General features: G+C 61.4%; 1 protein-coding gene across 7 annotated transcripts; it reads right to left on the bottom strand.

Annotated features, from left to right (window-relative positions):
- Window positions 1-2,132: 2,132 nt before the first annotated feature.
- TFDP1 (transcription factor Dp-1) lies at window positions 2,133-19,684 on the bottom strand. 7 transcript variants are annotated; one of them, XM_061435448.1, is made up of 12 exons: window positions 19,604-19,681; window positions 18,680-18,754; window positions 11,391-11,457; window positions 10,486-10,592; window positions 8,143-8,264; window positions 7,107-7,272; window positions 6,702-6,845; window positions 6,282-6,350; window positions 5,883-6,034; window positions 5,388-5,554; window positions 4,728-4,806; window positions 2,133-3,217 (listed from the first exon to the last, which is right to left on the bottom strand). In XM_061435448.1, the coding sequence occupies exons 2-12, from the start codon at window positions 18,689-18,691 to the stop codon at window positions 3,070-3,072; spliced, it is 1,233 nt and encodes a 410-aa protein (XP_061291432.1). In that variant the 5' UTR covers window positions 18,692-18,754; window positions 19,604-19,681; the 3' UTR covers window positions 2,133-3,069. The 7 variants fall into 7 exon arrangements, with proteins under 7 accessions (XP_061291432.1, XP_061291435.1, XP_061291437.1 ...); XM_061435451.1 differs by lacking the exon at window positions 19,604-19,681 and adding an exon at window positions 19,484-19,551; XM_061435453.1 differs by lacking the exon at window positions 19,604-19,681 and adding an exon at window positions 19,366-19,436.
- Window positions 19,685-22,757: the final 3,073 nt, after the last annotated feature.

Below are 22,757 nucleotides of genomic sequence, written 5' to 3'. Positions count from 1 at the left end.
CCCCAGGGACCATCGGGGACTGGCAGGAGCTTGTGGACACCCCCAGGGACCATCGGGGACTTGCAGGAGCTTGTGGACACCCCCCAGGGACCGATGCTGCACTAACACCAGAGTCAGGGCTTGGCCCGAGCCGCCCCAGGCTGTCCTGTCTGCAGAACTCAGGAGTCACTAGCTTATAACTGTGACCACCCCCAGAGGTCACAGGCCACCACCACGGGGACAAGGGGTGGAAGGAGGCTGGTGTGGAAGCCCTGAGGTATGGCCCTCCAGGATGACTGGGTCGTGGCCGAGTGCCACCAGGAAGAGCGCTGAGGTGAGGATGCCAGCTCCTCACCCTTGCCCAAGCTCCCCACCCACACCACAGACCCTCAGCCCTGCCCCCAGGTGTGTCAGCTCTGCAGCACCCTGGACGAGCAGGAGCACCACACTGGGGACGCAGCTGTGGCTGTGGTGGGTCTGTCCTCACCCACGTGGTCCACCCTCAGCCACACACGGCCCGCCTCCCTGCACACGACCTGCTCACCCACACGTGGCCCCCCTCCCCTGCTCACGACCTGCACTCGCCCACATGTGACCCACCTCACCCACACATTGCCCGCCTCACCCACACGTGACCCGCCTCACCCACACGTGGCCCCCCTCCCCTGCACACGACCTGCTCACCCACACGTGGCCCCCTCACCCACACGTGGCCCCCCTCCCCTGCTCATGACCTGCACTCGCCCACACGTGACCCACCTCACCCACACATGGCCCGCCTCACCCACACGTGACCCGCCTCACCCACACGTGGCCCCCTCATCCACACGTGGCCCGCTTCCCCTGCTCACGACCTGCACTCGCCCACACGTGACCCGCCTCACCCACACATGGCCCCCCTCACCCACATGTGGCCCGCTTCCCCTGCAAATGACCTGCACTCGCCCACATGTGACCTGCCTCACCCACACGTGGCCCCTCTCACCCACATGTGGCCCGCCTCCCCTGCACATGACCTGCACTCACCCACACATGACCCGTCTTCACCTACACGTGGCCCGCCTTTGCCCACTCATGACTGTCCCTCACCCACACGTGGCCCATCCTCGCCCACTCATGACTGTCCCTCACCCACACGCACCTGTCCTCACTCACATGTGGCCCATCTTCACCCACTCGTGACTGTCCCTCGCCCACTCATGGCCCTGACGCTGCCCCGACCTCTGCCGCATCCCTCAGCACGTAAGTCCGTCACAGTGGGGATGACTGTGTGGGTAAGGCAGGATAAGCTGCCACACTCTGGGGCACAGGACTGCTCGAGTCCACACCTTGTACTGAACCTTTGCTCGTGACTTCAGACAACCTGAATAAAGCATTGACCTTGCCCATCTTACCATCTTACTCTTTTTCTGAAAGTCAAAGCCTTAAACTGTGTTTCAGCTCCTGGGATCCAGGAAGAAGGTAAGGAAGGGCTGGCCTGGTCATCTTACTATGGGCCCATCACCTGCGAGGGCATCACCCCCGTCCTTCCGCCCTGGCTTCCCCGCGCTTTTGACCTTTGGGGGATGTGTCTGCAAAGGTCACGTTTCACAAGGATTCAAACGTTAAAGGTAGTGGTCATATTCACACACGCTAGGTTCTGTCTGTCCAGTCCAGTTGCTCAGGCGTGTCCGACTCTGCGACCCCACAGACTGCAGCCCACCAGGCTCCTCTGTCCATGGGATTCTCCAGGCAAGAGTACTGGAGTGGGGTGCCGTTTCACCCTCCAGGGGATCTTCCTGACCCAGGGACAGAATCCACGTCTCCTGCACGGAAGGCGGATTCTTTACCACTGGGCCACCTGGGAAGCCCAAGGTGATGAGTACGGTTCTTCCAAAACCAGACAAGGGACAGACGTTCTCCCCACCACCAGCCAGAGGGGACGCACCACTTCGGCTGCGTCCTCGGGACCACCTTCCTCACCCACCCCCGGGGCAGTGCAGGAGAGGCTGGGGCCGTGGCAGGTCCTGTATCTGCAGCAGGGCCCGCACCCGCTCCTCCCTGCAGAAAAGGTGGGGGCAGACGAGCTCCAGAGAGCATCCCGAATCACAGGGACACGCGGCTTGTTTGAAATGCCCATGCGCACTTTATTAATAAAAACCAGCAGTGCCGAGTTAAACAAGTCAAACAATTAAAGTCTCTTTATTCCACAAAATATTACAGAAAAGCTTATCTGTGTTCCAATAAAAAGACTATTATTTTAGAACAGGCAGCTAACAGCAACTGTGCAGTTAATGGTTCTGGTGAATACATTTTAAAAGAGACTACTGCCTGCCCTGAAATTCTTTTTTCTTTTTATAAAAAAAGAACTATTAAAAATGATTGACAAATTTTGAGTTAAAAAACTGTTAAAACATTCTCTATATTTAATTTCAACTTTATAATAGATTACAGGAAGATGCTTATGAAACAAATACAACATTTGTTTCAGTACATGTCTTTAAATGATAGACTTATAAGTATGTAAACAACTATATAATAAAAAGTTTCCAAACGCTGCCTGTAAGAATCAGGCAAATTTTACCATAAGCAGTAAACCCTTCCAAGCTTCAGTTTCCATTGCTGCACCAGCACGGCAGTAAACTTTCACCAAACAAAATGAAACGAAAAGGGACCTTGCGATCCATTTGCTGCAACACAGAGCAAACCAAAGTGTAAACCCGCTGGACTCACGCAGTCAGTATAACTTAAGGGAAACAAAGTCAGAACGAAACGTCGAGAAGCAGAGCTGGGCGCTGCCGGGCCCGCAGTGCCCCCGAGCGCTGTGCTGGGCTCGCCGGGCGGCACGGAGGTGGCACAACTTCTCCAGCAAACTCAGCAAACTCAGGGGGCGAAATGAACCCCGAACTTAAAAAACAGCAAACGAAAACACAAAATCCGAAAGAGTAGAGGTCGTGCGTCGGTGTCAAACACAGGCGGCTCGTCGGGACCCCGGGGGCACGGCGAGTGGCTCGTCAGAAGCGCCCTGAGCCCGAAGGTCGGTGAGCTCTTCCGGGAGGAGGGCGCGGAACGGACGTCTCACCCCGCGCGCTCCTGGCCGCGGGCGGCGGCTCAGTCCTCCTCCTCATTCTCGTTGAAGTCCTCGTCGTCTTCGTCGTCCTCACCGACGCACGACACTGGCGTCTCCACCCGGGACCCGCTGTACTGCGACCCGCTAGAGCTCGTGGCCAGCGCCCCGTCCGCGCCGTTGGCCAGGTCGCTGCAAGGACAGGGGCGTCAGGGGCCGCACGCCCGGCGGCACGGAACCCGCCTCTCCCAGGCTGAGCTCACCGTCACCCTCGCCCAGCACGACGGAGCGAGCGGCTCGGGCGGGCTCCTGTTTCTCACCGAGCCAGGAACAGAAGCCCCAGCACACCAACCGAGACCCCGAGACCCTCCTCCAAAGCCCCCACTGTGCCCGTCGTGACCTCCAGGGGAGGAGAGGAGTGGGGCGTGTGACACACGTGTGTGCATTCATGGGTGTGCACACGGTTTTCCAACACTCAGAATGTTTTCGTTTTAAGAGAAAACCACACGCGTGTCTTAATACCTTTTACTGGTGTTTACTGATGCTGCTCAGCACAACCTAGGCCGTATCACGCTAACAAAGTAACCCCATATCTGGGAAACCCCCATCTAGCGACCACGTCGGAAAGAGTGGAAAACAGGCTGAAGCTGTAGCTGCCTGCAGCCAGGAACCCCCTGAATGCACGACCAGAGAGGGCAGCTCAGTAAACCGGGGCCCCAGGGTCAGCTTTTCTTCCGAAATGGTACTGGCTTTCATCTTGTTAAAAACACAGACAAGAGCCCGAAAGTTCATTAATAGAAAGAATTTCTTAAAGAGCAAAGTGTAGAAAATACCCGAATTCCACCTCTCAGAATAACCAGTGTTCAGACTTTACAGACCGGGCCATGCACAGTGGCAGATTCAGAATTTAAAACCAGCCAACCTCTGTCAAACGCAACCAGGTGCGGGCACCCCGCGAGGGGCCGGGCGCCGGGACCCTCACAGGGAGCCTGCCCTCCCTCAGGCGCACTGAGGCCGAGCCGGGGTCAGAGGCAGCCTTCGAGGCAGGTACACAGGGTTTACTAGCCAATCCGGTTTCGTTGGACCCACACGCGGCTGACTTCATGTGTGTGAGAAACGAGACGTTCTTTACCAGGACTGATATGAACATGTATGAGGCCACTCGCACGGAAATCACCTTACACTTATCTTTACGAACCAGAAGGAATGCCGAGGCCTGACCCAGCCCTGCTCCGGGGGCTTGTGAGGTCACGGCTCAAACACACTCTGGCTGAAATGATAGAAGTTCCTTCAACACGTGGAGGAATGCACACAACAGACGGAAAATAAGAAACAGCAACGACAATATCACACGTACATGGTGACTTCAAGAGTGTTGAAAAGAAAAGGGAAAAAAAAAAAAACAGATGGAGAAGCAGCCGGTCACTCAGGCTGCCGGCCACGCAGTTCAGGTGGTTTTGCTGCCACTGCGCTGAGTTACTTTAATAGAAAATAAAATCCATGTACCGCTACTGATCTTTGGGGGGAAATCTCACCAGGACAAACAGCTTCTCTGCTCAGAGCACGAGCTCCGGGCGACCCTGCGGCCCTGGGGTGTCTGCTGCGCAGGGAGCCCCGCTCGGAGCAGGACGGAGGCCGCTCACATGAGACCCGGGCCTCCCGCCGAGGAGGGTGGCCGCGTGGCTCCCGGGGGCGCAGTTACCTGGCAGACAGCCGCGTGCCGTTAGAGGTCGACACTGCCGACGCGACAAACACACCACCGAGGGATCCCTGAGCCATCTCTGCAAAGAGGAAGAAAACGAGGCAAACGTCACGAAGCAAAGGCCACAGGACTCTGAGACAGGGCGGATGGCTCCGGGCCGGGCACCCCTTGGGAAGGTGGCGACGACGGCACTGCAGGGCCGGGAAGGGACACGGCCTCCAGGAGACGGACGGACGGGCCAAGAGGGGACGGCTCCCCTGCCCCTCCTCCCGGTGGGACCCCGCCCCGCCCCTCCTCCCGAGCACGACCACAACGCCAAGAACAGGTGGGCAGCAGGGGTCAGTGGGGCAACCGCTGGCGTCGGGGGTCAGCAGGTAGGAGATGCTTCATGGACGTGCTGCAGGGCTCGGGAGCCCCAGGCCACCCAACGCGGGGCTCACCAGAGGGGGCACAGGGAGGCCTCTCCTCCCACCAGAGCGCCCCCACCCTGCGCCAGGACCCCCAGCTTGGCCGGAGGGGCAGCAGGACAGATTCCGGGACCCCTGATCAGCTGAGAACCCTACAGGCAGCACACCCACACCCCGAACCCCAAGCCCCCTCAGCCCCCGCCCCCCTTGCTTCTGCTGCCCCCGCAGGCGGGCGACCCCCCAGGCCGCTGACCTGTCACGTAAGGCTCCAGCGCCTTCGGCACCAAGCTCCTGGCCACCCTCAGGTCCTCGGGGGAGCAGCTCCCGGACTCCAGCCCGCAGGCCATGCCCATGCGCTTCAGCACCTCGATGTCGTCATGGATCTCAAACGTGTTGTCGAAATTGAACAGGTACTCAAACCTGGAGGCGATGGTCGCCGTCAGAAAAGCACCGTCTCCAGAACGGAGCCGATGCCTGGCTTGGGACCCCGAGCCCCCAAACCTTCCCCGGCATATGACCCACCCATCAGAGGCAGCGACGCCCCTGGGACGGGCCCCAGGTGCCGCCTGCCGTCCTGACAGCAGTCCTTACGGACCCTACCGCCCTCCCTTCCAAGGGGCCGCACAGCCTGGGGGGTGGGGCGGGGGGGGGAGGGGAACCCGCCAGTGGAGGAAACCCTGGGAGCCTCGCCTGGCGACCCCGCAGACACGCAGCGCTGCGCAGAGCAGGCCCCTCCCCCACGGCCTACTTGTCGTTGGAGATGCTGCAGTCGATGACCGTCTTCTTGCTGGTGTTCACGATGATGAAAGGCAGGTGGATGACAGAGTTGGGCGGGGGCGGCCGGCTGGCCTGCTGCTCCACCTGGCGGTTCCTCTGCACCAGGTTCTTGAAGGCGATTTGCTAAAAAAGACGCACAATTGGCACACACTGATACCCACGGCCACCGAACAGCTAGCCCCGCCCTGGGCATATGCGACGGCCCTGCCCGGCCCCAGCCAACACCAAGAAGGCTGGTCCGCCGAGAGGTCAGAGTGGCTGCCCAGGGAGCCGCCAGCCAGGGAAAACACGCCCAGAACCAAATGGAGGCCAGATCACAGGCTCGCGGCGCCCGCACCACCAGGTGGCCTCCCGGGCAGAAGCCCCTCACCTGCAGGATGAGCTCCTGAAGCTGTGACTGTTTCTGTTTTATTCTTTCCAGCCTTCTCTGTCTCTCCACCTTCAAAGACCAAACACCAAAACAAAACCATCACGGTTCGTTTCTGAAGCATATTTTAAAATCCAAGGCAACACATCGTCACCAAAGACACGAGCCCTGAGCCTGATGGAGGCCAGGGGTCCAGACGAGGCAGCTGCTGCCAGGCACGCGGGCGGCTCCTCTGTCTCAGGACTGCACCGCCTCCACCCGGCTTCCCCTCTTCTGGGCGTGGATACAACATTCTTTAAATGGCCAAGATGCAGAGTGTACCCGCCCCGGGCCATCAGCCTCCAGCCCCGGGTCACCACCAGGGGCAGCACGGCCGTGCCCAGCACCCCCAGGCCCGCCCAGCACCCCAGGGCAGCCAGGCACCTCCAGGCTCTGGCACTCCTGGGCGGAGTTGGTGGGCAAGCCGATCCACTTGATCTCCTTCTTCTCCTTGGAGATGATGTTCATCGCCATGAGCACGTTCAGCGCGTCATACACACGCCTCCGGATGTTCTTCTGATCGTAGGCCTGGCAGAGACGCGGGGGGTTCCAGACGGCCCAGGACCGCGTGCAGAGCAGCACGTGAGCACCGGACCCTGGACACCCCCAAGGCCACACGCTACCCCCCGACCCAGGGCGGCCCCCGCATGGCCCCACAGGAGCCAACAGATGCCACAGGGAGGCGACAGCTTCCCGGCGCCAGTGGGTCAAGAAACGTCCTTCCCAAGGGCTCCGGGGCCTCCCCTGCACCCGTGGGAGGCGGCAGGGCGGCCTGCCCGGCGCACTCACCGACTCACTGGGCAGGATGTGGCTGTCGGCTGCGCTGAACTCAGCCACCAGCTCATCGGCCACCTCGTTGTAGGACGTGGTCCCTTTGCGCTGCACCTTCTCGCACACCTTCATGGAGAAGTGCCGCAGCCCCTTCCCGTTCTTCTCTCCTTTCCGGTTGCGCTTCCTGTGGGGACAGCACGGAGCAGCCGCGGCCTCAGTTCACAGCGCAGGCCGGCCACACCCACGTCTGGGGGCCGGCTCCTGCCGCCAAGGGCCCCCATGGGCCATGCCCAACAGAGGAGGGGTGGGAGCCTGGCTCCGTCCCCCGTCCAGGGACCCCCCTCCTTGAAAGGGCGCAGGACAAACTTCCACATGGCCGCGCCCCACACGTCTCTTCAACTCTAGGGAAAAGCAGGGCAGGACCTGGGACACGTCGGACGGGTGTCCAGACGCTAAACAGTGCTTCTTAATAAAACGTCATCAGACGTGAGGAGCTATGGAAGTTTTGCTGCAAATTTCGGAATTTGGGGCAAACGCAGCCCAGCTGAGATGAGGCCACACAGCAGCCAGGAGGGAGACCCAGCACCTGACCTTCTAAGTCGCCACCTGAGGGGAAGGGCCACCCAGGCTCCCCACTGAGGGGTTTTGGGGACTGACGGCTGTTGCTCTAGAACCAGTAGCTTTTTGTCTCTAAGGAGAGCCGCACAGCTGACCTCTGAGCAAAACTGTTTCACGCCACTTTGCTTTTGGAGGAAAGGATTAAGGCAACAGTGTGACCGTGGCAGGCGGCTGCACACAGCCACGTTTAGCAGCAGGGGGAGAGGCTGGAAGACCCGCCCGTTTCCTGGGGTTCCACAAAAGGTACTTTCCAAGGACAGTGCGCTCAGAAGCTGGAGCCCCCCCCCAGTGGCGCCACCCCTCCCCCCAGAACTCAGGGCGGCTGCCCGCGGCCTGGCCTCGCGAGGCCATTCGGGGCCACTGCCCGCTCCTCCGGCGCGCCGGTGCCCACGCGCATGCAGAGGCTGGGTGGGGGGAGTTCTAGGCAAGTGCTCACCCGGCAGACCAAGGTGAGGGGTCTGAAGGCTGGTTCTGGGAGACAAAGTGAGTGTTAGGGGTGTGTGGGCTTCCCACCACGATAGTGTTTGGCGCTGCAGGTCTCTGAGGCGTACCAATTACCTACAGTCAAAAAAGACAATTCAGAACAGTCAGAATCTCCCACACACGACGCTGCCGCCTCATCTCCTCCTGCTACGTACAGCCGCCGCTGAGTGTCGTTAAGCAGAGGCTGGAGGAGGGTCCGAGAGCCCCGGAGCCCCGGCTGCCGTCGCACACCTGCTGCACACGGGCAGCTGGAAACGACCCCGAGACCCGCACACTCCACTTCACCGCCTTCCCCCGCGACCCGGACGGAGATGAGACTGCTTCACTGGGGCAGCAACGAGCCCCGAAGACGAAAAGGAAAAGAACCCAGGGCCAGTGGGGCTCACTGCGGTGACCCCAGCGCCCGCCCACCCACACAGGGAGCCCTGGGCACCCCGGCCAGCGCATGGTGGGGGCTGGGGGCAGTGCCACTGGGGTGGAGGCAGGCGCCCACTGCTCGGGCACAGACATCTGGCCCAGAAGCCCTGACCCGTGGCCCCATGTTCACGGGGCATGCACACACTGCCTCATCCAGCCAGGTAGGAGCTCAGCTTCCCAGAGACTCGTGCCTGAGCCGGGAAACCACTCAGAAGCAGCGCTTCCCGGGGACCGGCATGGGAGCCCCAGGCCCCCGGCGCTGGGGGCGGAGAGCGGGCACGTCTGCGCTATTTTAAGCTGGATGCTCCCACTAGGCCGCTGCTTAGCAGGATAAGGGCTGCTGCCACAGCCCTGACACAGCTGACCTGGCACTTTGCAAATTATCCCTAAGCCCAGGTCACCTAGGAATATCAACGGTCCACAAACCACGGAAGGGGACAGCTCAGCTGAATCCGTCTCTTAACCCACGTTCCCAGCGACCAAAGCGCCACCATGTTTCACTCTCATTCGAGAGACACGAAGGCAAACGGCACGTGTTCTGGAAAGCGATCAAACGGCACGCGTGTCCCAGACTGGGCCAGGGTGGAAGGCGAGGACCCCCAGAGCCGAGGCCTCGCGAGTGAGTGCGAGGGAGCCCCAGCTCGCGGCTTATCTCCTCGCGAGCCGTCCCTCCAGCGCTCAGGAGAGTAGGCTCGGGACGGCAGCCCCACCTGCGGCCAGGCTGCTGCTGACCCCCCACCTGGGGCCCTGCCCCCCGAGAGCGCCTGCTCCCCGCCCGCCCGGAGGACACCCCTCTCAGCCACAGCTGCTGTGCAGGGAGAGCAGGTGCCCACTGGCTGTCCGTCCCCAAGATGGCCTTCCTGGACCACACAGGACACGGGGGTGGGCAGGGCACCCCATGCCCGCAGGCGGTACTTCAGCCTCACAGAGGGCCCTGCAGGTGCTCAGTCCGCCCTCACACCCCGATTTCCATGGCTCTCCACCGACCGACCTCCTGTGAGAACCCCCAGCTCTCTGCGCTCAGCCTCCGTGTGCAGCTGGAGAGGCACCAGGGCGCGGGGAAGATCGCGCCGCCTGACTAGCTCGGCCTGAGCCAGCTCTAGGAAGCCGCAGGGGAGCGTCCGCTGGGGGGCTGAAGGTTGGGACACCGACAGAAATCTCCGTGTCACTCCTGCTCCCCACTATTTAAACTGGAAACAGCAACAGAACTGTTGCTACACTCACCGAGCCACTCTCGGCCGTGACTCTGCTATAACACAACACACAGTACCTCTAAGATAAAATGATGTGAATTATAACTTCCGTCAGAAAGACATTTATTGAGTATCTGTGATGTTACAGAAGGCCCAGGCTCCATGTACTATGGACTTGGAGCGTTGCAGCAAAGCTGCTGAGCCAACATGGCCAGCGTCACAGTGGGGCTGAGCGTCGGGGCCGTCACACACCTGCCGGGGGCCAGGCTGCAGGTGCGGGTGGGCCACGAACGCCCCGCCCCTCACAGCCACAGGTCACATCAGGAAGAGGCCGCCGAGCCTGCGGGCAGGAGTTGGTGGGGGCTCCTGGGGGGCACTGGGCAAGGCCCCGGGAGTCTGACCCCTCCCATCAGCCAGGAAGGCCAGAAAAGCCACAACCCGCATCCGCAGAGCCCCAAACCCACGAGAGGTTGGCCCGGATGCCAGCCTCGAGTCCTGGGCAGGCAACAGGCCCTGGCCAAGGAGCAGCCGGCTCACCCGAGAGCTCGCACTGCCCAGCAGACCCCACGAAAGCAGAGGCAGGAGTGGCTGGGAAGCCGTGGGCAGGCAGCCCCGAGCCGGGGGGCGCCCGGCACTGGCCCTGCACCCGAGACCGTGGCCTCAGACAGCAAGCCTCCCGGCCTTACCACTTGCTGAGTGATGTTGACGTTGGACTGTCCAAAGGTCTTTGGCAGGAGCTGCTTCCCGAGAGAGTTCACTGTGGAGGGGTGGACGGCAACCAGGGACACCACGCCTGCAACCAAGAGGCAACGCTGCAGCAGCCCGTGTCCGGGCTCGCGGCATCTGCACCAGCTGATCGCCACTCGGGCGGCCCTCCTGCCCTGGACCACGTCAGACCCACGGGCGGCTGCGGGCACCTCAGCTGAGCCTGACTCCCAAACCTGGCGGCTGTGCCCACACCGCCCTCTCCTGACCACCACACACCAGGCCCTCGCGTGCAGGGCTCAGGGCTCCGCTGCACCCTGGCTGCCCCCAACCTGCCCGAACCCCATGGGCTGCCTGCCCCCCGACAAAATGTTCTGGTGGGACCACGGGACCCAGCGCTCACAGCTCTGATTTTCAGAGAACCTCAGTTAGAACTGAGTGCGCTCAGACGCCTCCCCGTGTGTCTGCAGACAGGCGCAGACTCACAGGCTCCTCCTCCTGCAGCAGCAGCACGTTTCTGCCCAGGAGGAGCGACCACAAGGACACTGTGCCCCACACTCGGACACCCGGACACACAGCCAAGGGACAGACACCTTCCCGCCCCGGGGACGCAGCGGTGGGCACGCATCCACCACTCACTTCAGACCACCGTGCACACGGGGCCCCTGCCACTCTCACATGCCAGGGGTCCCGGGGCTGCCCTGGGATGGGAGGAAAGCGCACCCAGTGCTGTGCTCACGTCCTCGCACGCTTCCACTTGCCCTGGCTCTCCACAAACAGCAAGGACTTACAAGCCAGGTAGACGCGGCCGCTGAGCCCGGACCCCCGGGACGTCAGGGACGCCAAGACACACGAAAAGGGGACGGGCCGAGCCGGGCGCCCTTACCTTTCCCAGGACTGAGGTTCTGGTCTATGAAGACCTTGAGTTCCCCGTTGGCTTCAATTAGACCGGCCTGCGGGGACAACAACACAGTGAGATGGCGTCGGGCCGAGCTGCCAGCCGGGCGCACGCGGGGTTACCCACCGTGATCGGCTGCGTCACCTGCAGGAAGATGACTGCTTCCGCCTTTAAGCTCAGCCCTTGGGACAGTGCAGTATTGCCCTCATCACTGAACTGCATGTCCTTCCATCAGTCACGTCTCAAGTCAGCGAGGGGGACCCCGGGGGGACCACGGGGGGAGCAGACTGGTGCTCAGCCTGAGCACAGGGCTCCAGCTAGTTCAGGACGCCGGACACGCAGGCGCCCCTGACCCCGGGACGAACCACGCCCCCAGCCATGCCCGGCCACTGCCCCTCGGGGAGCCCTGGCTCAATCAGAGCGCTGGACACGCGGGTACTCCTGACCCCAGGATGGGCCACGCCCCCAGGCCGTGCCCGCCCACTGCCCCTCAGGGAGCCCCGGCTCGGTCAGAGCGCTGGACACGCGGGCATCCTGACCCCAGGACGGACCACGGACCCCAGCGCAGCAGGCCTTGGGCCCTGGGCCCTCGAGGCCCTGCCCCACCACCCATGGCACGCCTATGTGGCAGCCAGGACTGGGGCGGGGGGCACAGAGGGAGACGGGGCGGGCTCCCTGCTTCACCCCCAGAGCTCTGGCCCGATTTAGACAGCTGGTTTAGCACAAGACATTTTCACTCAAACCCTGATCTTTCTGAAAAGCAAAGGAGACAACAGAGAGAGGAGACCCCTGCCAGGCCCTCAAGTCTAACCCCAGGAAGCACAGGGCTGGGCGGCGTGGGGCGGCACGGACCCCGCTGGGCCTCGGCCATGCTGCACCAGGACGGAGGGTCGGGGGGCGCGCAGACACCTGGAGGCCGCCTGCTCGCAACGCCAGACGCCAGCTGTGAACTCAGGCGTGCTCTCCAGGGGTTAGCCTGAAATGACAGTGCACTTGCCCCTCGTGCTGAAGGATGACAAAGGCCACATGAACGTCCTTAATTCCTGGGGTGCAAATCGAGAGGAAACCACTGCCTGATGGGGACATTCAACTCACAGAGAGACACATCCCGCCTCCAAACCAAAGATGCAAACTGAAACTGAAACCAGCTTGAAGCTTCACCCACCGAGCGCTGCGACTTTGTGGGCTCTTAGGTTATCATCAAACTCGGCGCTGAAAACAGGGCGTTAAGATGGGTGGAAGCAGGTGTGACCGGCACGCCCGTCTGGGGAGGCCATCTGAGCACGTCTCAGATGCAGGGCTGTGCAGCTGCTCCACTGAGGACCCAGAGTGGGCTATCGTGCACTCGTGCCAACGTGAGAGACCCCTCAGCTCTGGCCCGACCGCGAGGGACCCAGCGGAGGGCACGTGGTGAGTTAACCCCCCTTTCAGGACTCTCACGAGACTGGCGCCTCGGGCCACCATGCAACAGCTTCACTTCTAACACCCACTCGTGCCGCCTGTACCTGTGACTGAAAGCCCAGGAAAACTGCAAACCACCTAAGAAGGTGGCCTTCAGGGTCTTCAGATGGCCTCCACCCTACAGAGATCAAAACTGGCATCGCGGGCCAGTCTACGCGACAAACACACACGGGTGGACCCGCTCACCAAGAAGGGGCTTGTGCTCCACGCCAGGGGCCTGGGCTCACACACGTGTTCCAGTTTTGCAAGATGAGCTTAGGGAGAAGGTCTCATTTTTTATTATTTCCCGTCTTAGCTCACTTTTCCTAACCGACCACCTATGATTCCCCAACAGATCAAATAAACAAGCAGCTGCTAAAAATGAGGTAGAAGGAAAAAACAAGCGACTTTGGAGCAGCGGCAGCACAGGGCCGTGAAGCAGGCAGGGCGGCAGCTCGGGGCGCCCACACACGGGGAACACGCCTTCACCACGGATGACCACGTCCTCCCCAAGAGGGACGACACAGGCTCCCAGCTACCGCTCTCAGACGGGCCGGCAGCCCACTCTGCTCTCTCACTTGCCTGGGTTTTCTATTCAAGTACAACTCACGCCACATTTACAGCCACAAGAAACGCTCCTTGAACTGTTTAAGTAGCTCACATTCGCTCCTCGTGGAAGGTTTGCTACGTGGGAAACCCAAAGTCGGACACGGAAAAGCTGCTGGGGTGACACCGTCAACCAACACAGGGAAGTCCCCGCTGAGGAGGCACGCACCGCCAGGACGCTCCGAGAGGGGCCAGCACGCCTGCACCTGTCAGCGGGGCGGGTGACGCCGTCAACCAACACAGGGAAGTCCCCGCTGAGGGGGGCACGCACCGCCAGGACACTCCGAGAGGGGCCAGCACGCCCGCACCCGTCAGCGGGGCGGGGAGGCCCAGGAGGCCAGGCCCGAGGGGCTGGCTCAACTGTCAGCGGGGCGGGGAGGCCCAGGAGGCCAGGCCCGAGGGGTTGGCTCTCCTGTCTCTGGGGCAGGGAGGCCCAGGAGGCCAGGCCCGAGGGGTTGGCTCAACTGTCAGTGGGGCAGGGAAGCCCGGGAGGCCTGCCTGAGGGGCCAGCAGGCCCTCACCTGTCTCTGGGGCAAGGAGGCCCAGGAGGCCGGCCTGAGGGGTCAGCAGGCCCTCTCCTGTCTCCGGGGCGGGGAGGCCCAGCAGGCCGGCCTGAGGGGCTGGCTCTCCTGTCTCCTGCCGTCTCTGGCCTGCAGGCAGAGGCCCCTTGAGGTCTCTCCAGTGCTGCTCCCCAGCCCCAGCCCAGGCCCCCGGCAGCACGCACCTGGTGGACAGGACCTGGGACACGAGTGTTGGAGGCACTGTGTTTGCGAGCCCAGCAGATGGATGGGGTTCGCTGTGTCAAACCAGAATCCCCTTTATAACTGGATCCTGTGAAAACAGGAGTCCGACAGACAAAGTCCTGAGGCAAACGACAGAGGCTGAGAGAAAGAAGACCAGCTTCGAATTGAACCCTCAGAGCCACACATGTCGCGTCAGCTCAGAGCCTAGACGGGCCACGGCCAGGGCGCCCCAGCAGTCCGCCCCCGCCAGGCCCTCGGTGCTGACCGACGCTGGCGGCAGGCGGCCGTCTGACGGAGGGGCCCGGGGAAGTCCCACCTCTACCTGGGCCAAGGCAGCACCACCCCCAGAGGCCCGGCCCTCAAGCAGGGAGTGACCCCAGGGCTGTGCCCCCAGCCCAGCCTCGCCTAACAAACACACGAAACCGCAGAAAGAGGAGCCAGGCTTGGCATCTGAGCAAGAGCCGTCCGCTCGTTCCATGCTGGAGAAAAGCGAGACTCGTTCAATAGCAGAGAGAACAGCTTTGACAAGGTGACTGTGTGCGGGGATCAGCCCCGGGGTCACACTGTGCCAGGCGGGGTCCCCCGAGCCCTGGGGACGCCCCCAGCCCAGGGCCGGGGCCGGGCGGCGCCCGACGGTCAGGACGCGGGCAGCACCGGTGTGTCACCGGGCGCTCGGGGCCGGCTCGTCACCAAGCCACGACCTTCTACTGTCCACACCATCTCGGGTTTTCTCCCATTTTATCTCGTGTGGAAAAGTTAACTCAGACACCAAAACCTGTCGTAAGACCAAGCACGGCAGTGCTGCCTCGGTGCTCAGCGCAGCGGGCTGGGTGTTCTCACTCAGGCCTCGGGCGGGAAGGAAAGGGCCGCCCAGCACCTGGGCAGCTCAGCCCGGCGAGGCCTGGGGACCAAGCAGGTGCCCGCCGCCCCGGCCGCTGGAAAGCGGCACGCGTAGGACGGGTGTTTTAGACAAGCTTGCTAAACCAGACCTGGGAGCTCAGGCTCCGCAGTTTCTTTGGGTTTCCTGCCCTCGATAGCACGATCCAGGGACGCTACCATAAACTCAGAACACCACGCGCAACCACAGAGCAGCTACGACCACGACTCACAGGCCAGCTCAGGGCTGAGCTGGGCTCTCCCGCCAGCACAAGGCCACCCCGGCTCCCACAGCCGAGGGAGAGGGAGGCACGCGAGAGTCCTGGAGCACCTGTGTAAAAGCAGGCCTGTGACTCCACACAGCGACCGCCCCTGCTCATTACAGACCTGTGTGACACTGGATGAGGACGAGGACGGGTCCTCCCGGGGGGACGGCGGCCCTGCACCCTCCTCCCCTGAAAGTTGAGGGCTGTCGTGGGCTCTTCGATGGCCCTCTGGCCAATTCCAGAATAGCTAGAGCCACAGCGCAGGCTCTCTATAACCACAGTCTTCCAGAGGCCAAGGACTCCCAGTCGCTCCTGGGCCACAGACTGGAGGGGGGGACAGCCCAGGCAGGGGCACGTGGGCACCACACGCTCAGCACACACACACGTGCACATGTGTGTACACACACACACCCAGCACACATGCACACATGTGAACACACATGCTCGGCACACATATACACACTCATGTGTGCACACAATAATCACACACGCATCCAGCACACGTGCACACATACCAAACATGTTAAGGTACTCACATGCTTGGCACACACATGTGCACATGCACACACACCCAGTGGGCACGTAAGTACACACACTTTTAACACACATGTATACACATCCCACACACATGTGTACACACAGCACACACCCAGCACACACACGTGACACACATGCTCGGCACACACATTTACACATATGCTCAGCACGCATGCACACACCCAACATGCACACACACTGTACACATGCTCAGCAGACATGTGCACACGTAACACTCGGCACACACATGCACACATCACACATGCACCCGTGTGACACACAGTGCACACATGCTCACACGCTCACATGTACACATGCTCAGCACACACGTGTACACACTCACACACCTGCACACACTCAGTACACATCAGACCCCGTCCCCCTGTACGTCACACAACTGCAGCGTTCAGTGCAAGATGTTTCTGATGGTGACAGTTGCCACTGTCATATGGAAACCCGTGCCTACATTTCCGCCCAGGAGCGTCCCGCACGCTGAAAACCCCCCGATCAGGATCTTCTCACCAGACCCAAGGCACAAAATAAAACCCGCAGACACCCAGTTCCGTAAATCAAAAACCAATGAACCACGTGTTCACTCACCAGGGCAACAGGTTCCCATGGGGGAGGGAACAGGCACCCCTGGACGGCGCCCCCAATGCCACAGTCTCCCCGCCGCAGGCCTCACTGACCTGGGGGTCTCACTGCAAGATTCCTGGAACTACCCCACGTGCACACGAAAGACAGCCCCCAAGCTCTAAGGCGAGTCCCACAAACCAGGGCCGAGGGCCTGGGGGCAATGACGGGCCGGTGAGTGAAGGACGGCGCTAAGACCCACTTTTCAAAGGAAACATGCAGCGAACCCCGAGGCGTCGGGCTTTGTCCCCTACCACAGGAAGGTTAAACTCAGGGATAACAGTGTCCCGTCTGCGTGTCTCTGTAAACAACAGAGACTCACACCTCTCTGAGCACTAGAAACAGCAGCCCCAGGACAGGCTCAAGCCTTGAGCTCAGAGCTCAAGCACGGCCCCCACCTCACCCTCCAGGTTCAGGGGAATAGCACGCTTCTTCCTTGACTCGGGCCCACCCTGCCCGCCACCACTCCTGCAGGCCCCACAGCCCCAGCGAGGCTGACGGAGCACAGGGCCCGCAGTTCGGAGGTGCAGGGTTCTGAGCCCGATGCCTGGAACAGGGCGGGGAGCATCTCCAGCTCGCCGGGGAGACCTGCCCGCCCAGTGGGGAGGCCCAACGCCACCCCTCCCCAGCCCCTCAACCTCCTCCACTGGGACCCCCAGCATCAACTCCAGCCCCCCAGGCCCCAACAGCCCCCACGGCGCCCCCAGAGTTCTGCCCCCATGCCCTGGCATCCCAGCCCACCCACTTCACCTTGAGGGGCTTCGACTTACATCTGAGACCACAGTGAGGCCCTGTGACCTAAGTCAACACTGGCTGCAGAGTCATCTTCCCAGACTCAAACGTCACACGCGCCTTAGACACAGTCAGCAGGAGAGGGGCCAAGCCTCCATCTGCCGACAACCAGCCCGGCTGAGACCTGGCTCCAGCACACCGGACAGCTCAGCTCAGCACAGGCACAGCCACCTCACCTGCACCCCACTCTCAGCCCGGCATCATCTACTCCACAGGCACCTCCCTACCCCACGGCAGATGGGCCGTGTCACTCCATCCACCACCGGGCTGCGCTCCGTGAGGCTGCATCTCCAGGAGGGACGGAGGACAAGGTCGCTGGGCAGCGCTTCTCCTGCAGCCGAGCGGGGCAACAACCATCTGCCCTGATACCCTCCAGGTGCCTCGGAGGAGTCAGAACCCTCGGGGGTTCACATAGCAAGGCAGGCAAGCCAGGCCCCCGCCCGGCCTTCATCCTGGGGCAAACAGAGCAGAGGACCGCGTGGAACCGTGGACTCTCAGAGATGATAAGTCACCCCCACGGCACACGCAGGTCACGACATTCACTACAGACACGCCACCTGGGATGCGGGGCTCACCCCCACGAAAGGGCTCTGAGTGTGCTATTCTGGTCCCACAGATACGGATACACTGTGCCTCGGGCTGTATTTCCAACTCCGTGCAACTGATGAGTAAATAAGTAAACAGCCTCTCTTCCCTGACATTCACAGAACAGCAAAGTTCTGAGAAACACCGACAGAGCTGGGGTTTCAGGGAATTTAACTGATGCTACCAAGGGTAGGACGGAGCGCCACGGCCCATGAAGTCAGCTCCGCGTGGAGGCCTAAAAGCCTGTTTCTTGCAAAATGCGAAAAAGTTTACTCACGATATTCTATGGGTTCATGACAAATGTAAACAAAGCAGATTGTTCACATTTGTTTATCACCACATTTCATTTTTTTCTGAGAAAAACAGTTGCCAAGCCCAGTGCTGAGCGTTTTCACGGCTGGAAGCTGAACTAATTCCCAGCAGGCACACAGAGCAGGTGCTCAGGGAGGCTCCGCCAGCCCAGTGCCTCCGCAGGCGGGGTCCTCCCACAAAGCCCCGACCGATTCACAAGCAACCAGCCTCCAAGAGACCAAGGAACGCGGCGGTGAGCAGCCTCGAGACGCAGCTTGCCGCAGCTCAGGCCTGCATGGCCCAGGCGGAGGCCAGCATCGCTCAGGCCGCGTGCAGCACCACCGGCTGTCCCCACCTCCTCACCTTTACTTTGTCTCTTTGCTTGAAAGGTCTGAACACCAACACGCCCGCAGTTTATGGGTGGTCATTCTGAAACAAGGTGGGGAGTGACCGAGAACGCAGTGCTAGGCAGACATCAGTCCAGCACAGAGCAGACACACGTACTCACATCTTTTGCCATGTTACCAGATCCGTGAAATCGATGCTAGTAATGGTCACCCTCCAGAAAAGAAAAATGGTTTTCCTGGTAAAAAGGAGGAGAGAGGAGGGATGAGCCAGGCTGAAATGAGAAGTTGACACCACCACCATCCCCTCAGCATCACCACCCATCTAAGCGGCAGGAGTCCCTTCCTCTCCAAGCCCACACTCCGTCCCGGGGGTGCGGCCCAGAAACGCCCCCCACCCAGGGACTTTAAAGTCATCTCAGGCAGGGAAGCGTCCACGACCCGGCTGCCCGCCGGCCTCCCCGAGGCGCACAAAGACCCGGCGTGGATCAGCCTGGCACCGCGGCCCGAGCCCCCACCCGGAGCGGCCCCGCGCGCACGCGCTACCCCTAGACGCCCCCGGCCCACCCGCGACCACCGGCCAACCGGTAACTCTGACAGGTGGGCTTCCGGGGCCCCGGCCTCCGGCCTGTCACTAGGCCGCGGCCGCCTCCCGCGAGCGCGCCCCGCGCGCCGGAACCGGCAGTCGGCGGGCAGGTGGGGCCCGCGCCCCGGACCTCGGACCCCGGCCCCGCGCGCCCGGGCCCGCCCCGCCCCGACCCTGCCGGGCGCGGATGCGCGCGCCGCTCCGCCCGGAGGCTGCCCGCAGGCCCCGCCCGGGCCCCCGGCCCGCGCCCCCTCCGGGGGTCACCTGGGCGCCCAGGCGGCGGCCCCGGCGCGCGGGGACCAGGGCGGCGCACGCGGCGCGGGGCGGGGGCGGCGGGTCCGGGCGCCCGGCGCGCGCCCCTGGGGACCCCGGCCCGCCGCACCTGGCGGGCGGGCGGCGCGGGCAGCGGGCGCGCACCCGCGGGCGGCGGGCGGGGGGCGGCGGTCCCGGCGGCGCTCGGCCGGGGTCCCTGCCCTGCCGAGGCGCCGGGCGCGGGGCTCACCCTGCGAGCGTCGGGCGGCGTGACGTGCGCGGCGCGGTGACGTGGGCGGCGGCCCGACTCCCGCAGCGCGCCTGCGCGCCTTTTCGCGCCTTCGGCTCCCTCCTCCTCCTCCTTCTCCCCCTCCCCCTCCCCCTCCCCCTACCCCCCACTCTCCTCCCGCCCGGCGGCCCGCGCTCGGAGAAGATGAGCTGCTCGGGCGCGTGCCCGCGTGTGTGCACGCGTGCACGCGTGTGTGCGCGCGCCGGCTGGGGATGGAGAGGAGGGCCTGGTCCAGGACTCCGCGGTGCGCGTGCAGGGGAGCTGAGTCAGGGATGTGAGCACATGTGCGCACACGGGGGACAGGCATGGGTGCGCGCGTGCGTGTGTGTGCACCCTGGGGATAGGAAGTGGGACGTGTGCACCTGTGCGCACACAAGGACAGAGGCCTGGTGTGTGTGGATGTGCATGCACCTGGGGGTCACGGGCTGAGGGGGGTGGTGTATGCATTTCGTAGGCACTTGGGAAACAGTGGAAGGTGTGCAGATGAGTGTGTACACACACGGGAGCCAGGGATGGGGGTACACTGGAATGTGTGCACAGCCAGGAGTAGGGGATAGATGCAAGAGTGTGCACACAGAGGCCAGGAGTCAAGTGTGTTGTGGGTATGTGTGTGTGTGTGCATGCATGTGCAGATGCGGGGACTTGGAGGAGCGGGGTCGAGTAGCACACAGTGTGTGTACTCTCGGAGGAGAAAGGCAGGCTGGGATTGTGCCCGTAGGCGTGTTTGAGTGGGTGCATATGTGTGTGCACAGGAAGGAGAGGTCGGGTGTGTGCTCGTGCGGATGCTCGGAGGAGACAGTGTGTGCACGCGCAGCGCCCTGTCCGCCAGGTGCTCACCTGTTCCTGCCCAGCCCAAGGTCTCCATGCCCACGCCCGGCCTCTGCCCAGGTTCTGAGTCTTCTGGACGGAAGGGTGCGGGCCTGTTCCTCATCGCCAGGTGGCCTGGGCAGAGTGGAGTCTGAGCCCTGGAGACTTGACCCGCCCGGTTCACCATCAGCAGGGCCAGGGCAGGCGGGGCGTGCGGGCCGAGTCCAGAGTTCATGGGGCACAGAGGACTTGAGCGTGGATGCACCCTCAGGTGCTATCGCCTTACACGCCGCCTGGGACGGTTTCACAGTTTAACCACTTTCAACCTGCTTCTCTAGCAAGCCACTCCAGTCTTGAACTGTTAACCCTTAATTAGCATTGGTTTCTTGAAAAGCAGGAATCTTCCCATTCTTTCTACTGATCAGTACACTGCTCTTAGAGTAACAGGGATGATGAAAACAGGGTGGGAGGGGTGGGAAATAAAAGGCTTCGGAGGGACCGTTCTCTGTCCCTGCAGGCTGGACACCTCCGCTTCCCTGTGGAGAAACATGCATAGCTCCCCACTGGGAGGGCCGTGGTGCCTGGACCTCCCGCCCGTTCTTTCTCAGAAAGTCTGCGTTCCTCGCCCCGCAGCTTTTTCCCAGAAACTCCGTCTTTCTCACAGTGTTGGAGTCTTCACCCCCACGTAGCAGCCAGAAGCCCCTCCCTGGGGCTCAGGTGCACAGACGGACAAGCCTCTGGGTGAGGGCTGGGTGCTCGGAGAGAGGAGAAACACAGGATCAGAGTCCGAACCCAAGTCCTCTCCCCACAGAGTCCAGTCTTTGACCAGTATTTACAGGGGATAACCAGCTCTCATATTCAAAATCATTTCTGCACAGAAATCACTCGTGAAACACTCTGAGCTCGCAAGCGCTGCCGCAGCATTGAAACAAACCTCTGGTTTGCTCAGAACCTCTGCCTCTATAGTCAGTTACCCTACAGCACGCCTGTGCCTGTGTTGAAAAGTGACAACATAATTTTGGTTGAAGATCCAAATGTTTTTGGCCACATCTCGCCTTGAAACCACTAGGCTGGCAGAGATGTGACCTAGGCAGGTGATGACCCCACGCATGTTCCATCAGTCCTGTCTGCTTTGGGGAGTGTCCCAGAAGTTGGGGCTTTAGTGAGCCTTCCACCAGTGTTCAGTTGGTCCTCCTCCCTGGGGCTGCGCCGCCACTGTGTGGGATGGTGCTGCTCTGTGTTCCGTTAGAAGGCTGGCCCGTGCTTCCCAGGAGAATGCCCACCTGTCACAGCGCCCCCTTTCTTTGTGGGTTTGATACAAAGCCTTACCCCACCCCTATTAAACTCTCCTTTGAAGGAGAGAAAGTTTTCTAATCCCTTGAAAATCTGAATTCTAAGTCTGTTAAAATATCCAACTTGTCTTCTGCTCCCTCCTCCGTGACAGGTCTTTTCTCTGTTTTCCACCTTCTTGGGTGACCACGGCCACGGTGACATCAGGAGGTGGGGAGACAGGGAGCGGGGCAGAGGCTCAGAGACTCGGGCGGGGATTCTGCGTGTGCACAGGGGACGTTTGCTCTTTCTTTGACCAGATAGCAATAAAGGTGTCTTTGGAAAAATTTGTTTGCTTGCTTCTTTCTCCGTAACAGGAAATATAAGCGAATCAGGTGGCTTGTTGGCAAGCCTCAGGAAAAGCCCCTGGCCCCCCACAAAGAGGCCACCACTTCTGAGCCCCACCCACTACCTGGACACACCAAGGCAGCTGTGTTTCTCCCTCTTCCTTACTTCACGACTCTGTTTGAAAACTTCTGGCCAAAACCAAGCCGCCCTCCGGGAAAGATGGTCAAACCCTGGCCTTCCTGTGTCACTGTGCCTTTAACGTCGCTCTGTCTTAAACACCTTCACAACCACCTACAGACTGAAGTTGTAGTCCTTTGAAAAGCTCCCCTTGGACCTGACAAGTTCTAGAAGGTCATGGCATCCAAGCTGACTCAAATTTACTCAAAGAAATCCCTTTCATTCCTTTGCCCATGAACTCCACAATCCACCCAGCGTTCATCTGGGTGACCTGCCTATGCTCCTGTTAAGATGATATCCAGGTTGTTCTCCATGGACTCATACGTCAAGGCTCAGATTACTTCTCCAAGGTTGTCTGACTTCCCTTCATCTCAGCTTCATCGTAGCAGGTGGGCTGGAGGGCCTTTCTCTGAATCCACAAGGTAAGTGGACAGCAGCGGGGAAATGACCAGAGATGTTGAACATCCACCTCTCCTTGTGTTACTTTCTTCCTCAAAATAATCCAGCCAGGAGC

Source organism: Bos javanicus, chromosome 12 (assembly GCF_032452875.1).
Source record: "Bos javanicus breed banteng chromosome 12, ARS-OSU_banteng_1.0, whole genome shotgun sequence".
NCBI classification, from domain to species: Eukaryota; Metazoa; Chordata; class Mammalia; order Artiodactyla; family Bovidae; genus Bos; species Bos javanicus.
The sequence above is the reverse complement of the archived record's forward strand: the minus strand, read 5'-3'. Positions and strand labels throughout refer to the sequence as shown.

What these genes read in the sequence shown, in the direction of transcription:
- TFDP1 (XM_061435448.1), bottom strand. An exon ending in GCTGGAGCCTTACGTGACAG is followed by an intron (nt 4,807 to 5,387) that starts GTCAGCGGCCTG and finishes TCCTCTTTGCAG; the next exon opens with AGATGGCTCAGGGATCCCTC. An exon ending in GGCACGCGGCTGTCTGCCAG is followed by an intron (nt 3,218 to 4,727) that starts GTAACTGCGCCC and finishes CTGTCCTTGCAG; the next exon opens with CGACCTGGCCAACGGCGCGG.